Source organism: Eptesicus fuscus, chromosome 20 (assembly GCF_027574615.1).
Source record: "Eptesicus fuscus isolate TK198812 chromosome 20, DD_ASM_mEF_20220401, whole genome shotgun sequence".
In the NCBI taxonomy this organism is placed as follows: Eukaryota; Metazoa; Chordata; class Mammalia; order Chiroptera; family Vespertilionidae; genus Eptesicus; species Eptesicus fuscus.
The window spans coordinates 25,852,355-25,866,680 of NC_072492.1; the positions used below are offsets into that span (position 1 = coordinate 25,852,355).

A 14,326-nucleotide genomic window follows, 5' to 3' on the forward strand; every position below is an offset into this window, starting at 1 on the left:
ACTTCGCCTATATTAAAATGACCTATATTGGATCCCCCATTACAACCCTAGGAGGTAAGTACGTCCATTTCACAGATGAGGAAGCCGAGGCACAGAGAGGTTAAGTAGCTACTGAGTGGTGAATCCAGCATAGAGCCCAGGCAGTCTGGCTTCAGCGTGTTCTTCATGTATCTCTCCAGGGTTCCAGACCCTCTTCTCCATACCTCCTTTCTCCCCCAGGGACAAAGGGCTGCAGCAGGAGAGGGAGCAGCCATTCTAACTGCCAAGGAAGGCAGAAGGCTGTGAAGGAGGTGGTATTGACGTCACAGACAGGGCCATTCACCTTCAGAGCCTCACGCCTGGCACCTAGGGGGTGCTCAATACAAGCCCACTGGACTGGATCAGGAAGGAAGGTTCAAGGAAAGGGGGAAGGAGGGAGGGAGGCTAAGAGGGCTGCATAAACCACAATGCCAGCTCATGCTCTACTACCACCCCATGAACAGGTATTTTCAAACACACCCACACTCTTTTTTTTTTTTTTGGCCAACAAAAGGTGACTAGCTAAACTGTAATTGAAAATTCCCTATGCCACACTCCTGTGATTACTGCATCAAAAATGGGTGCCCCCCTCTTTGTATTCTATCTCATTTGAGCTACAGAGCAGCCCCATGAGGTAAGTATAACCAGCCCCACTTTTTTTTTTTAATATATATTTTTATCGATTTCAGAGAGGAAGGGAGAGGGAGAGGAGAGAGACAGAAACATCCATGAGAGAGAATCATGGATGGGCTGCCTCCTGCAGCCCCACACTGGGGATCGAGCCCACAACCTGGGCATGTGCCCTGACCGGGAATCAAACTGTGACCTCCTGGTTCATAGGTTGATGTTCAACCACTGAGCCACACCGGCCAGGCAACTTTTACCATGAGGAAACGGGGCCTTTCCAAATGGGCTAGGTAATTTGTCCCACGTTTCCCAGCTAATATGTAGAGACATGGCACCCAGGCTTCCTGACTCCAAAGCTCACGGCTCTCCTGCTGTCACTGCCACCCAGGATCCCCACGCAGGAAAGCCCAGCCCCCACCACCACCCCAGAGGCCCTGTCCTTCCCTCAAGCAGTTGCTGGAACTGGCCAGGTCTGTTCCTGTCTTAAGACCTGTGCCCTAGCCGTTCCCTCCGCCGGGAATGAGCTTCCTGTACGTGGATCTTTCACGCAGTTGGCTCCTTCCTGTCATTCCGGTGTCAGCTCAAGTGTCACCTCCTCCGAAAAGCCTTCCTTGTCCACCCAACCTAAAATAGCCTTCCAGTCACTCTCTTGCATCACTGTCGTGTTTTCTTCCCAGCAGTTATGGATCTGGTGATTTCTTGTTTAGTTACTATTGTTAGTCTCATCTCATGTGTAATAAGGGCTATCCATTGCATAGCACGAACTGACTCTGCGCCAAGCAAAGTTCCAAGCGCTTTACACACAGTCAGTCATTTAATCTTCACAACCATCCCTAAGCTCTATTATTGTCCTCATTTTACAGGAGGGGGAACTGAGACCGGACAGTTCCCGTTACTTGTCCAAGATTCCACCTTCAAGTAAGCTCTGCTCTTGGCCACTACAAAAACACCAGCCCCTTCAACAACAAAAAGGCAACAATTGAAATTTTAAATGGGTAAAGGATTTAAATAGACATTTCTCCAAAGATACATAAATGGCCAATAAACTTGTGGAAAGATGGCTGATATCATTAGTCATTAGGAAAATGCGGTCAAAACCACAATGAGATACCCCTTCACACCCCCTCGGATGGCTATAATTTATTTTTTTTAATATATTTTTTATTGATTTCAGAGAGGAAGGGAGAGGGAGAGAGAGATAGAAACATGAATGATGAGAGAATCATTGATTGGCTGCCTCCTGCACACCCCCCACTGGGGATCAAGCCTGCAACCTGGGCATGTGCCCTGGGACCCTTCAGCCCGCAGGCGGATGCTCTATCCACTCGTCCAAACCAGCTAGGGCCGGATGGCTACAATTTAAAAAGATAACAAGTGTTGGCAAGGACGAGGAGAACTTGGAACCCTCGGACAACGCTGGTGGGAATGTGAAATGGTGCAGCCACTGTCACTGTAGGAAACAGTTTGGTGGTTCCAGGACCCCTCACTACCGTCCACATAGAATTGCCTTGTGACCCGCAATTCTACTCCTAGATATATACCCAAGTGACTTGAACACAGAGACTCAAAACACAAATGTGGACCCGAATGTTCACAGCAGCACTAGTCACAACAGCCGACAGGTGGGAAGAATCCAAATGTCCATCAACGTATGAATGGATGAACCCAATGTGGTGTTTCCATACAATGGGATATTAGTCGGCCACAAACGGACCCAAGTACTGACACATACTACAAAGTGGACGGCGCTGAAAAACATATGCTAGCCGTGCCCCCCGCTCCCCGCCCCCCATCTGTCTCTCGGCTTCAGCCATGTTTGGACGGAGCAGAGCCAGGGACGCCCCTTCTTCCAGCCTCTGACCTCCCTCCCACCTCTTTTCCAGTCACCACCTCCGGAACGTCAGCCATCCTCAACCTCCGAGACCTGACCCCGCTTTTTGACCTTAACTCCTTATTGCCAAACAACCACGAGCTCCCAAATTCGTCAGAATTATCCCACCGAGGTGGAGGCTGCCGTCCACCGCCTGGCCAGCCGGCATCGGGGGCCTCCCGCACCTACCTCTCTCTGGGCTTCTATGGCCACCGTGAGGCTGTGGCTCTCCAGGGCGTGGGCCGCGTTCTCTTCCAGGACGTGCCGAAGCCTCCCAGGATGAGTGGGCAAAACTCAGGGCGCCAGGGAAGCCGCCCTGGCCTTGGAGAGGAGCCTGACCCAGGCCCTTTGGGAGCTGCCTGCCCTGGGTTCTACCCGCGCAGACCCTCAGCTCCGTGACTTCCTGCAGAACCACTTCCGGGGTGAGGGGGTGAAACTCATCAAGAAGATGGGCGACACCTGACCCACCTCCCGAGGCTGCCGGCCCCCAGGCTGGGCTGGGCGAGTATCCCTTCGAAAGGTTCACCCTCCAGCACGACCAGGAACCTTAGGAGCCGAGGCCTTTGAGGGGCCCCTCTGCATTCCCCTGGTGTCTGGCTTTTGCCTGAGCCTCTCCCTGAAACCACTAGGCAGCCTTTTAACCATCCCGGAGCCCTCTCCCATGCATTGGACCAAATGGAAACAATAAAGCTTTTTGCAGAGGGGGGAAAAAAGCTGCCCAGCCGGGTGGCTCAGTTGGTTGGAGCATCTTCCTGTCGTACACCAAAAAGGTTCCAGGTTCTATTCCTGGTCAGGGCACATCCCTAGGTTATGGGTTCGATCCTGGTTGGGGCATGTGCAGCAGGCAACCAATCCATGTTTCTCTCTCACATCGATGTTTCTCTCTCTCTTTCTCCCCCTCCCTTCCACTCTCTCTAAAAAAGCAATGGAAAAAAATAGCCTAGGTGAGGATTAACACACCAATAAAAGGTGGCTCTTGTGAAAAATTGCTGGGTGTTTGTATGTTCATCCACTCGTGTATTCCAAGAACAGTGAGTTTTCTGATTCTGGATTCGCAAGGATAAACAATGGATGGGCGGGGTGGGGGGGGTGGGGGAGGAAAGGAGACACCACAGAGAGCAGGTTGAACACGGATGTTTATTCGAGCAGAAGAGAAGGAGGAAATGAGATGACCACACACCTCCACAGCCCCAGGTGGTGCTCCACTCTGCCGAACTAGACCTCCCGAAGTCCCCGGGCTCTGGAGGCCCAGCTCCATCTGCCCCAGTGAGACTCTCATGCTGCCCACCCTTCCAACTGGGAGGAAGCCCCTGGGGGGGGGGGGTCACTACTTTAAGCAGTTGGTCTCAGTGAGTGATGCAGGTGAGTAAAATGAAGCAACACGTGCGTTTGCCATCGATCCCCACGGCAACCTTTGCCATGGCCACGGGTCATAAGGTCTGATGGGACATCCGTTTCCGCAGCTGAAAAAAAATAAATGCAAGAAGGAGCCTCCTCCTGTTTCGCCATTATCCAGGTCCATGTTATCAAAGGGCTCCCTGGGAAAGAAGGAGAAAACAGTGAACATGATGCTGATGAAGATGGAGGGCGAGGAGGGGCGGGGAGGAGGAGAGAGAGGGGTTTAGAAGGAGGGGGGGATGGCTGTCACTTCCGGAGCCCACCCTATGACATGCCAGGCAGCCTGCTTTCCGTGCACTGACTTTCTCAGGCTCAGAACCAGAACCGCCACATGAGGGAGGAGCTCTCACTGTCATTTCACAGGTGAGGAGCCTGAGAGAGACTCGGGGCAATTTTCCCCAAGTGGAGCCGTGATCTGAATGCTCTGGGACTCCTGATTCCTAGTTGATCAGTGCCTCCAGCATCCTCGTCCTCATGTAAATGGAGCTGTTAGGAGGGGGGGGGGGGCCTCTGTGGAATCCGGTTTTCAGGAGCCACCCCACCCCCACTCCAGCTCACCAGCAAGGCCTGTCACCCGGAGGCAGAGGTCTCAGTTGCCCCTCCGAGGGTGCTGCCCTGGGGCTCACTCAACCCCCAAACCCGTCCTCTTGCCTGGCCTGCGCAGCGGTAATAAGTGCCTCCAATCGTGGGGGCACTGCCTGTGCGCCAGGCTCCACAGATATCGTTATTGCCCCAGTTTACAGGTGCAGAAATGGAGGTTCAGAGAGGTTAGGCCACTTGCCCAAGGCCACAGAGCGGAAACACAGAAAGCTGAACCCAAGTCTGCCCGGTTCCAGAGTCTGAGCTCCTAACTGCTCCCCGGTTGTATTTTCTGGAAGAAGCCAAGCTCAGACTTCCAGTGCTGGAGGACCAGGGTCCCTGGTGCAAGGAGGAGCAGGCTCCGGAGGCTGCAGGAACCGGAACAGGGAGGCCTCCCCCGACCCCTCAAAAGCAGAACTTCTGAGCCATTCCCAGCAGATGCTCCTCTGTCTGTTAAAGCCCCTCAGAGGGACTCCATGCCCCCCCCCTCCCACACACACACAGGACCCCTCACTACTGTCCACATGAAGTGTACAGAACTGGAGTGGTCAGAAGGCTGACATACCAACCACCGCCCAGCACCAGGCAGTAGCTTAATCAGGCTCCCCCTATAAAACTGGATTGAAATGCACACCCTGAAATGACACAGGGGTCTTCAGAGGATCGAATGAGAGAACTTGGGTGAGAGGACCCTGACAATTACAAAGAGCGATGCTCAGAAGGGCGTGTCACCGAGCCCATTCACAGTAGCACAAAATTACCACAAAGACATAAGATCTCTCTTAACCAGAGATGGCAGTCTGCCCAATTGCACCCTGCCCTGCTTCGTCCACACAAGTTACAGAGGAGGAATGACATTCACTAGGCTTAATCTCGGAAGGGATCTGCTACTTTATCTAATAGGATTTGGAAAGGGGGAAGGAGATGGATGTAGACAGTGAGGGAAGAAACGACAGGCTCGTGTAGGAACACGGCGCAGGATGGGGGAGGGGAGGCGGAGGTGGGAGCAGGGTAAGCAGGGGTGCTGGGAGGGCCAAGCAGCCCTGCTCAGGGGGGACCAAAGACTAAACCCAGAGGAAGAGGGAAGACGGGCCCGGCACATTCCCAGCCTGGAGGGCGATGGGAAGGCAGGGAAAGGAGTTGCTGATCCTGGTGACAGTGGTGAGGATGGCGATGGGTGTCACTGGCTGAGCCCAAGGATGCTGCCCCCAACTGGACAGACCCAAGCCTCAGCAAGCCACGCTTGTCCTATTTGTATTCCGGAATGACCTTTTCTGGGCAGCAAATAGGGTCCCTCCCCTACTTGGGATCTCTTGGTGAGTTGATCGGGGTCAGGGTCCCTTGGGTGTCCCCCAGGGCCCCTCGCAACCTGGCTGCCACCTATCTCCCCTGCCTCGCTCTTTCAACGTAACCAGCTAACAGCCGTTTCCCTGGTGCGTGTTCTGGGGGGCCTCCGAGCCCGTGCACTGCAGTCGCCCTGAAACAGAAGGCCTGAGAGAAGGCACGTACCCGAGCGGATGCCGCGCCCCTTACACGGGATGGACCAGGTTCCTGTCGCAGTGGGGCTTGCAGTGAGGGTTCAGCCAGTGCTCCAGGAACTGCTCCTCGGCGCGGTGCTCCAGGCGGAGCAGGTGGTGCATGTACTCCTGTCAGAACAAACCCGCCGGGAAGAGAGGCCTTTACCCTTGGTGACCGCGAGCTGCGGATGCGCAGGGTGGCTGTGGTTCTGAGACAGGAAGCCGCCAGACCAGGGGGAGGAGAAACCGCCACGCCCAGGCCTCTGTCGAGACCACAGACCCACTCAGTGGGCAAAAGGAGGAAATCTGACAACCCTAAGTGCTGAGAGGGTGTGTATCCATGGGAACTCGTATACACCGATGGGGGGTAACATGGACCAACCACTGCGGAAAACAAATGGTTGCCTGAGATCCAGGAATCTCACTCCCCGTTTACACCCTGGCCCTGTGCTCCTCAGACGTTACCTGTCATCAGAATCACCTGGAGGGCTTGTGAAAACACGGATTGCTGGGCTTCGCCCCCAGAGTTTCTGTTTCAGTGGGTCTGGGGCTCCAGAATTTGCATTTCTAACAAGTTCCAAGCCCGTGCTGATGCCGCGGATCACTTCGAGGACAGAGAAACTCTTAAATCAAGAGCTGTGTAGAAGGTTGTACACAGCAGCAATAAGTCTGTAGTAGCAAAACACTGGAAACATGCCAAATACCACTGACAGGAGAATGGATAAATAAATTAAAGTAGGGTCTCGCCATGGAATATTGTACAGCAGTGTTGTATATACCTATAAATCCATTTAGCTACATACAACAACATAGATGAGTCCTCGAAATAGCACGTTGAGTAAAAAAAAAAAGCAAATCCAGTAAGGCATTTATAATGTGGCACCATTTTTATAAACCTCAAGACATACACAACTAATAATATATTAGTTATGGCTGCATGCATTTGTGATAAAATCACCTTTTTTTTTTTTAAAGGCAAGGGATAACTATAAGGAAGCTGAATTTGCTATACTATTATCAAATAAAATGGGCTTTGCCCTCATTGGTGTGGCTCAGTTGGTTGGGTGTCGTCCTCTGCACCGAAAGGTTGCCGGTTCAATTCCCAGTCAGGGCACTTGCCTGGGTTTCGGGTTCAATCCCCTGTAGAGGGCGTGCAGGAGGCAGCTGATTAATATTTCGCTCTGCACATTGATGTTTCTCTCTCTCTCCCCTCTCTCTTCCTCTCTCTAAAAATCATTTAAAAGATATTTTTAAAAAATATTTTTAGAAAAGAAAAATAGATAAAATAAGAAATGTTTAATAACTGTGCAAATAAATGAATGATGAGGTGTCCAATTTTCCTGAATTTTTTTTCCTTCCCCCAGGACCCAAGCAGTTTGAATTGTTTTGGTTATCATGGTTGTTTTTATTTAACTCATTGAAATGCACCCCATGTCCTGGGCAGGACATCTCTGGGGCAGCCAAGGTGGGAGTGGATGGTGAGAAGGCTCCTCATGGAACCCAGCAATGATACCCCGGGAGCTTGCTGGATGAGGTTGTGAGTTTTGGACTGAATTCTGCCCTGTCCTGCCCTCTCTGGGGAGTGTTTGGCCAGAAGAATAGTAAGTGGGAGGAACAGGAAGGCACTGTGGAGTCTTGTAAATAAGGAACAAAGACTTCCCAGCACATAGCTTTACTTATTCAACTATTCCTTGTAAGCAGTGGGCTGAAGGAACCCATGTTACCTGGTTGCTGGGCGATGTGGTGGAGAGGCTAAGAGGTCTGGGTCAGAGTCTGGTTCAAAGCCAGACTCTGCCAATGTTGCTTTACTCCAGACTCAATTTGTCCATCTGCAAAATGGGGGAGACACTAGCACTTATTTCATTGAGTTGCCAGGATTCAATTAAATTATAAAGTTCTGTGCCAAATACGTAGTCCCCATTTGCCCCTCTAAACCCGTATCACCCCTCCTTCACATGGCCCCATGCAGGGAGTGGCTGACCTGGATGAACTGCAAGCACAGACGCCCTTGTCCAGGGGCTTCCAGTTGGGTATGACATAGGGGTAAGAGGAGAGAGGCTGGGTGTTTGCTCCTGGTCCCTCCCCGAGGAGTCACAGCAGGTTGGCTGCCTCCCTCTCCTGAAGACCCATCTCCTCGAAGGCTACACTCTCCAAGCCTGGGAACCATAACTTTCCCCTCCCCCTTCAGGACTAGGGGCTATTAGCCCTGGATCCTTGATCATCTCTTATTGGTTTATCTTAATCCTGGAACAGCTTTGCAACAAGTCTCTTTGTTAAGCTCTCGGTTGATTCTGGTTACTATTAGATGAGAAAGACCTGAGCATGTTTTGAGGTTGTGCATTGAGCATCTCTCCCATGAACTGGTCCACAGGAAACTTGCAATAAATGCCTGCTGAATGCAAGACTGAAGCAGAGGGCCTCAACATGTGCTCCCCTCGGGGGTCTGTGAGGTCAAAACTATTTTTAGAACAATACTAAGACATGACTTGGTTGCCTTCTGATCGTGTGCATCGATGGATAAAACTGGTGCCCTAGCAGAAGTCAAGGCAGTGGCTCCCACTATCCTAGAAGTTATTGTGCCCTGTCTGGGTAGCTCAGTTGGTTAGAGCAACGTCCCGATAGGCCAAGGTTATGGGTTCAATCCCCCCTTGGGGCACATACAAGAATCAACCAATGGCCGAAACCGGTTTGGCAAAGTGGATAGAGCGTCGGCCTGCGGACTCAAGGGTCCCAGGTTCAATTCCGGTCAGGGGCATGTGCCTTGGTTGCGGGCACATCCCCAGTGGGGGGTGTGCAAGAGGCAGCTGATCGATGTTTCTAACTCTCTGTCCCTCTCTCTTCCTCTCTGTGGAAAATCAATAAAATATATTTAAAAAAAGAATCAACCAATGAATGCATAAATAAGTGGAACAACAAATCAATGTGTCTCTCTCTTTAAAAAAATCAATAAAACATAAATGAAAATAAAGTTGTATCCTTCACCATCACACACTCACAGTTTAAAATATATATATATATATATAAATATAAAAGCCTAAGTGACCGGTTGACCAGTTACTATGATGCGCACTGACCACCAGGGGGCAGACACTCAATGCAGGAGGTGCTCTGTGGTGGTCAGTGCACTCTCACAGCCAACCTCCCAGCCCCAATCAGGGGTCCGCCAAACAACCTCCCACGGCCTCTCCCCCCAGCAGCTGGCCCCCCCATCGGCCCCAATTGGGGGGGGGCGGCCAACCAACCTCCTGTGGTCCCTCTCCCCAGCCGCCAACTTCCCATGGTCCCTCCCCCCCAGCCAGCTGGCCCTCCGATAGGCCTCAATCGCCAGCCAGGCTGAGGGACCCCACCTGTGCACAAATTCGTGCACCGAGCCTCTAGTAGATAAATAAATGTAAAATGTTCTTCAAATGTCAGTTTCACCGAACCAAGTCATGACACAGCAGGAAGCATGCAGGCTGCATGGCCAAGTACAATGGTCTTCGTGGGGAAAAGCGCTTGGATGATTGTTGGTGTCAAGGACTGAACTAGCAGTGTTTTATGTGCTTGTTTGAAAAGTGAGCTTGTTCCTTCAAGGAAAACTATAGACGGGACTTGTCACAAAACGATAAACATTGATACACCTTTTATTTTATTTTTTAATATACTTTTATTGATTTCAGAGAGGAAGGGAGAGGGAGAGGGAGAAAGAAACATCAATGATGAGAGAGAATCGTCGGTCGGCTGCCTCCAGCACACTCCCTACTAGGGATCGAGCCACAACCCGGGCATGTGCCCTGACCAGGAATCGAACCGTCACCTCCTGGTTCATAGGTCAGTGCTCAACCACTGAGCCACGCCAGTCAGGCTATACACTTTTTGTAAGGATATGCTCGTTTGCATTCTTACTCATTTAATCCTGGTCCCACTCAGCCAACATCCACCCGCCTTTTTTGATAGCAATGACCAAAGTACCTAGTGCGTGGCACATAATAGGACCTCAATAAAACTTACTGGAGAAATATACAAGTGAGTGAGTGAATTAATTAACTGACTGTTCTTTCTCCATAATCTTAGCAAATCCTCTTTGGAAGGACCCCCAACATCGGTGTCAATCTGCTCATTACAAATAGCCCAGTCCAAATGTACTTATGTATTTCACACTCCTGAGTAGCAGCTGAAATCATAGTTGCAGAAAAACAACCAAAACACACAGAGAGAGAGAGAGAAAGAGAGAGAGAAACGAGCACTGGTTTCCATGACAGTTCACTATTTATTTAAAATGTTAGGAAAATAAATATGCCACAAAGGCCTACAAGCAATCATTAGTCAAAGATGAAAAGCCCAACTGCAAATCTGCTGAAAACCACAAATTCAACAATTGTGTTGGCTGAGTTAGCAATGACCCGACATTAATGATCATCTCAAATGTTCCTGGATCAAGAAAGAAGAGCTAGATGGAAAATAAATTTTAATTTTTTTAGATTCCTTTCTTCAAGGGGAAAAAAATTTTGAAAACAAAGCAAAAACCACTATCTGTGTTTCATGTTCAATGCCAAGGGTAATAATGGAAGTAAATAATTTAACCGTAATTAAAGCAGAGATTGAAAGTGGTCCCTTCTTATGGCACTGGAGTGGTGTGATAATGAAATTATATACTTGCCCGGCTGGTGTTACTCAGTGGTTGAGCATCAAGCTATGAACCAAGAGGTCACGGTTTGATTCCCGGTCAGGGCACATGCCCGGGTTGTGGGCTCAATCCCCAGCGGGGGACATGCAGGAGGCAGCCAACCAAAGATTCTCTCTCATAATTGATGTTTCTATCTCTCTCTCCCTCTCCGTGCCTCTCTGAAATCAATAAAAATATATTTTAAAATAAAATAAAATACCCACCAGAACCTGATCTAAGCTGAGAATCATAAATTGGACAGTTAATCTATTAAAGAGCAAACGGTTCCCAAGAAGACAAAGTCCTTCCTCAGGCATTTGCATGGAATTGAAGGCCCAGCAGCGTGTGGATGAATTATTCCGCTCATTAGTGAAAGCAGGTGCTCGCCGGGGCAGAAGGGTGGCTCTGAAGTTAACCGCACTGCGGCACTTGCAGGCCTGCTCAGCCCTGAAAGGAGGCAGATCAGTGATGCGCACAACTTACTGATCTCAGTCCCTCTGATCTGGTCTTTGAGATCATGGGGAACAAAAGGGTAATGGAGTGACTGCATACATGTGTCAAGGGGCTAAACATGAAAGTGTATTTCACAAAGACTACGTACAATAAAGCTAATATGATTTATACTTGCCCAACAAGAACATTCCTTAAAGGAAGACGGGCCAAAATGGAAAGCATATTCCCAGGACACACCAGTGCTTACGAAAGACATAATTTTAGCTGAGATGTCATCCTTTTGAAGAATTTCCATGCTTCACCCCAGCAGTTGGCAAATAATTTCTTCCCTAAAAATTTGAGACGATTATAAGAAATTTCATGAATTGGAGGGAGGCGATAGAAAAGATTTCTAGGAAACAGTCTCCAGGTTCTGCAGGAGAGTTATGTCCTGTCAAACGTCTCCCCAGGAGAGAAGCAAAGAAAGGAATGGAAATAAGTGTAACGAGCATTTAGTAAATGTCAGATATTGCGCTTGGTGCTGGGGACCCAGAAGTGAAAGAAACAGTCCATCTGCTCAAGTAGTTTAGAGCAGACGAGGAGGAGAGACAGATTTTTTTAAAGTGAAAAACAGCAATCTTGTGCTGTGAGTGGATGCCACAGGGATGCTCTGACTCACGGTAGGAGGCCGGGGGCATCGTGAAGGCCTCTCGAAAAAGGCATTATTGAAGGTGAATCTCTACAAATGAGTAACAGTGAGCCAGGTAAACAAGAGCGGAAGAAACAGGCACAAAGGCAGGTTTGCAAGCGAAGCACTCCAAACACACCCTCATTCCAGACAACCTGCTTCTTCTCATAGGCTTCTAATGCCCATGAATAGCCCCAAAGTGTCCATACAGACACCCACAAGTCCATTCTTGATCTCCATTCCTCCCTCACTGAGCCCGCTCATCCCGCCCCAGAAATGGCCAACTGGTCTCTAATTCAAGGCACCATAATCATGCCCCCATCATAAGGTTTTACCTTAACACCTCTACTGGAACACTCTCTTGGAGGACAAGAGAATAAATCGTGTGTGTGTGTGTGTGTGTGTGTGTGTGTGTGTGTGTGTGTGTGTGTTCTTTAACCTTTTGGGAAGTAATTGGATGATGAACACTAAAAGCTTTTAAACTATTCATATCCTTGGATCCAGTAATTTGTTTTCCAGGACTATATCCTTAGCAAATAATTAAAAATATCAAAAGCACTTTAGAAAAAAGTGTTCAGAATCTATATATATAAAAGCCCAGCGACTGGAACAGCAGAACGACCAGAACAACCGGTGGCTATGACACGGACTGCGGCAGCCGACCAGCCTGATCCGGGCCCCAATTGGGGGCGGGGCTGGCTGGCCAACTGCCTGCAGCCTCTCCCCCCAGCCAGCCCCACCCCCAACCTCCCCCCACACCCAGATCAAGGGTGGGGCCAGCTCGGCCCCTCCCCCCTGCCGGCCCAGCTCGATGGGCCCCCATCGTGGCCAGCCAGCCGGACCCCATCCATGCACAAAGTTGTGCAACAGGCCTCTAGTGTTGTTTGTAACAGAAAAGTAGTAGAAATGATCCAACTATCTAACAAAAGAGGGTAATTCAGTATCACTATGGTATAAAGAGCTTACAATAATATGAGGAAGGGTGTATGTTATAGAGAAAAACCAAGATACGAAATGGTAGAGTATGGTCACATTTTTTTAAAATATATGCCAAAAAACTAAACAGAAATACATCAAAAATGGCACGGCTGTCTTTGAGGAGAGGGAACAAGATTACACCTGACTTTCTTTCCTTCTTCTGACTCCTTCATTCGCAATTTTTCTATAGTAAATGCAAATGAACTGAATTTTTATTATTTGTAATTGTACAATTAGTACATGAACATATTGTTGTTGTTTAAAATTCAAACATCAAATATATTTCCCTAGATCGCCACCAGTGATCCTGGTCTCCTCAATGTGATGACGCACTTAACATTCAACTAATCATATTTCTAGACCTTTTTCTAGACATGTACAACTATACAGATGTGCCTATAAAATACATAGTATTGTTTTATGTGTGAGTATTAGGAGGCCATGGGGAGAGAGAGAAGGTGACATTAAGAATGAAGAGGAAGAACTAATAGGAAAAGGTATTGCAAGCAAAGAGAATCATTTGTGGTCCTGCCGGCTAGCGTGGCGCAGTGATTGAGCATCAACCTATGAACCAGGAGGTCACAGTTGGATTCCCAGTCGGGGCACATGCCTGGGTTTCGGGCTCGATCCCCAGTGTGAGGTGTGCAAGAGGCAGCCAATCAATGATACTCTCTCATCATCGATGTTTCTATCTCTCTCGCCCTCTCCTTTCCTCTCTGAAATCAATCAAAAAAATTTTTTTTTTACAAAAGGGAATCATTTGTGAAAAGATGCTGAGAGCAGAGACAGAAGATGCTGAGCAGAGAGAGGAGGGCCTAGTTGAAAACCAGTGAGAAGTTCTGGGTGGTTGGAGCATAAATTGCCCAGAGTTCCGGGCTGGGACCACATTTGAAATAGCAAGAGTTTAGACTAAAATTCTGAACATTAAACATAAGCACAGTCATGACTGAGAAAATGTTCAGGGAACACTCAGAATATTTTTCCACCTTCCTTCCTCTAAACACACACCCAGCCCTTCTTTCCACACAGCTCTGTCTCCATCAATTTTCCCCCAGGCAATGTTTCTCCCTCCATTAGGATCTTCAGGCTTCATTACACACGATGTCTTCAATGAAACCAATGTAGTGAGTCCTAAATCAGAACCTGAAGCTGACTGAGCTGAACCCTACATGTCCCCAGATGGGATGTCCCAATGGAATATCCCAGTCTTCCGGGAGGGCCCATCCCATTCCTGTGATGTCGAGAACCCTAGTCTCCAAAATCTCTGAAGACGTGGGGGCCATGTTTCTCCTGAATTCGTCTCATAGCCCGTTTCTCCACCACCACAGCTTCCAGACTCGAGTGCTTTCCTTCGTCTTTCGTCAGCCACCTTCACCCCCACACACCGACCACCTCTCATTCCTCCGAAGAACCACTAACACAGGTTGCTGCGTCTAGCAGACTTTTCCTCGGATTTGCGGGTCGCAGAAAACAACCTCAAACTCAATGTCAGGCGCTGCCATAAAGTCAATGGATCAGCTGCTTCCTACCTCCAGGAATTTCTCAGCGGTGTGCCTCTGAGCCCCTACCCTCCC

At 49.3% G+C, this 14,326-nt stretch overlaps 1 protein-coding gene across 5 annotated transcripts in view; it reads right to left on the reverse strand.

The window, feature by feature from the left end:
* Nucleotides 1–3,833: 3,833 nt before the first annotated feature.
* The window catches only part of C20H17orf67 (chromosome 20 C17orf67 homolog), a 28,858-nt gene continuing 18,365 nt past the window's right edge, over nt 3,834–14,326 (reverse strand). For 3 of the 5 annotated variants that reach the window (XM_054709110.1, XM_054709109.1, XM_028154785.2), the window contains 2 exons: nt 6,002–6,138; nt 3,834–4,053 (listed from right to left, as the gene is read on the reverse strand). In XM_054709110.1, coding sequence (XP_054565085.1) covers nt 6,022–6,138 — 117 coding nt within the window. In that variant the 3' untranslated portion in view covers nt 3,834–4,053; nt 6,002–6,021. Of the gene's footprint in view, nt 4,054–6,001; nt 6,139–6,585; nt 6,716–14,326 lie in introns of those variants that run through there. The other 2 variants (XM_054709107.1, XM_054709108.1) reach the window with 2 other exon arrangements.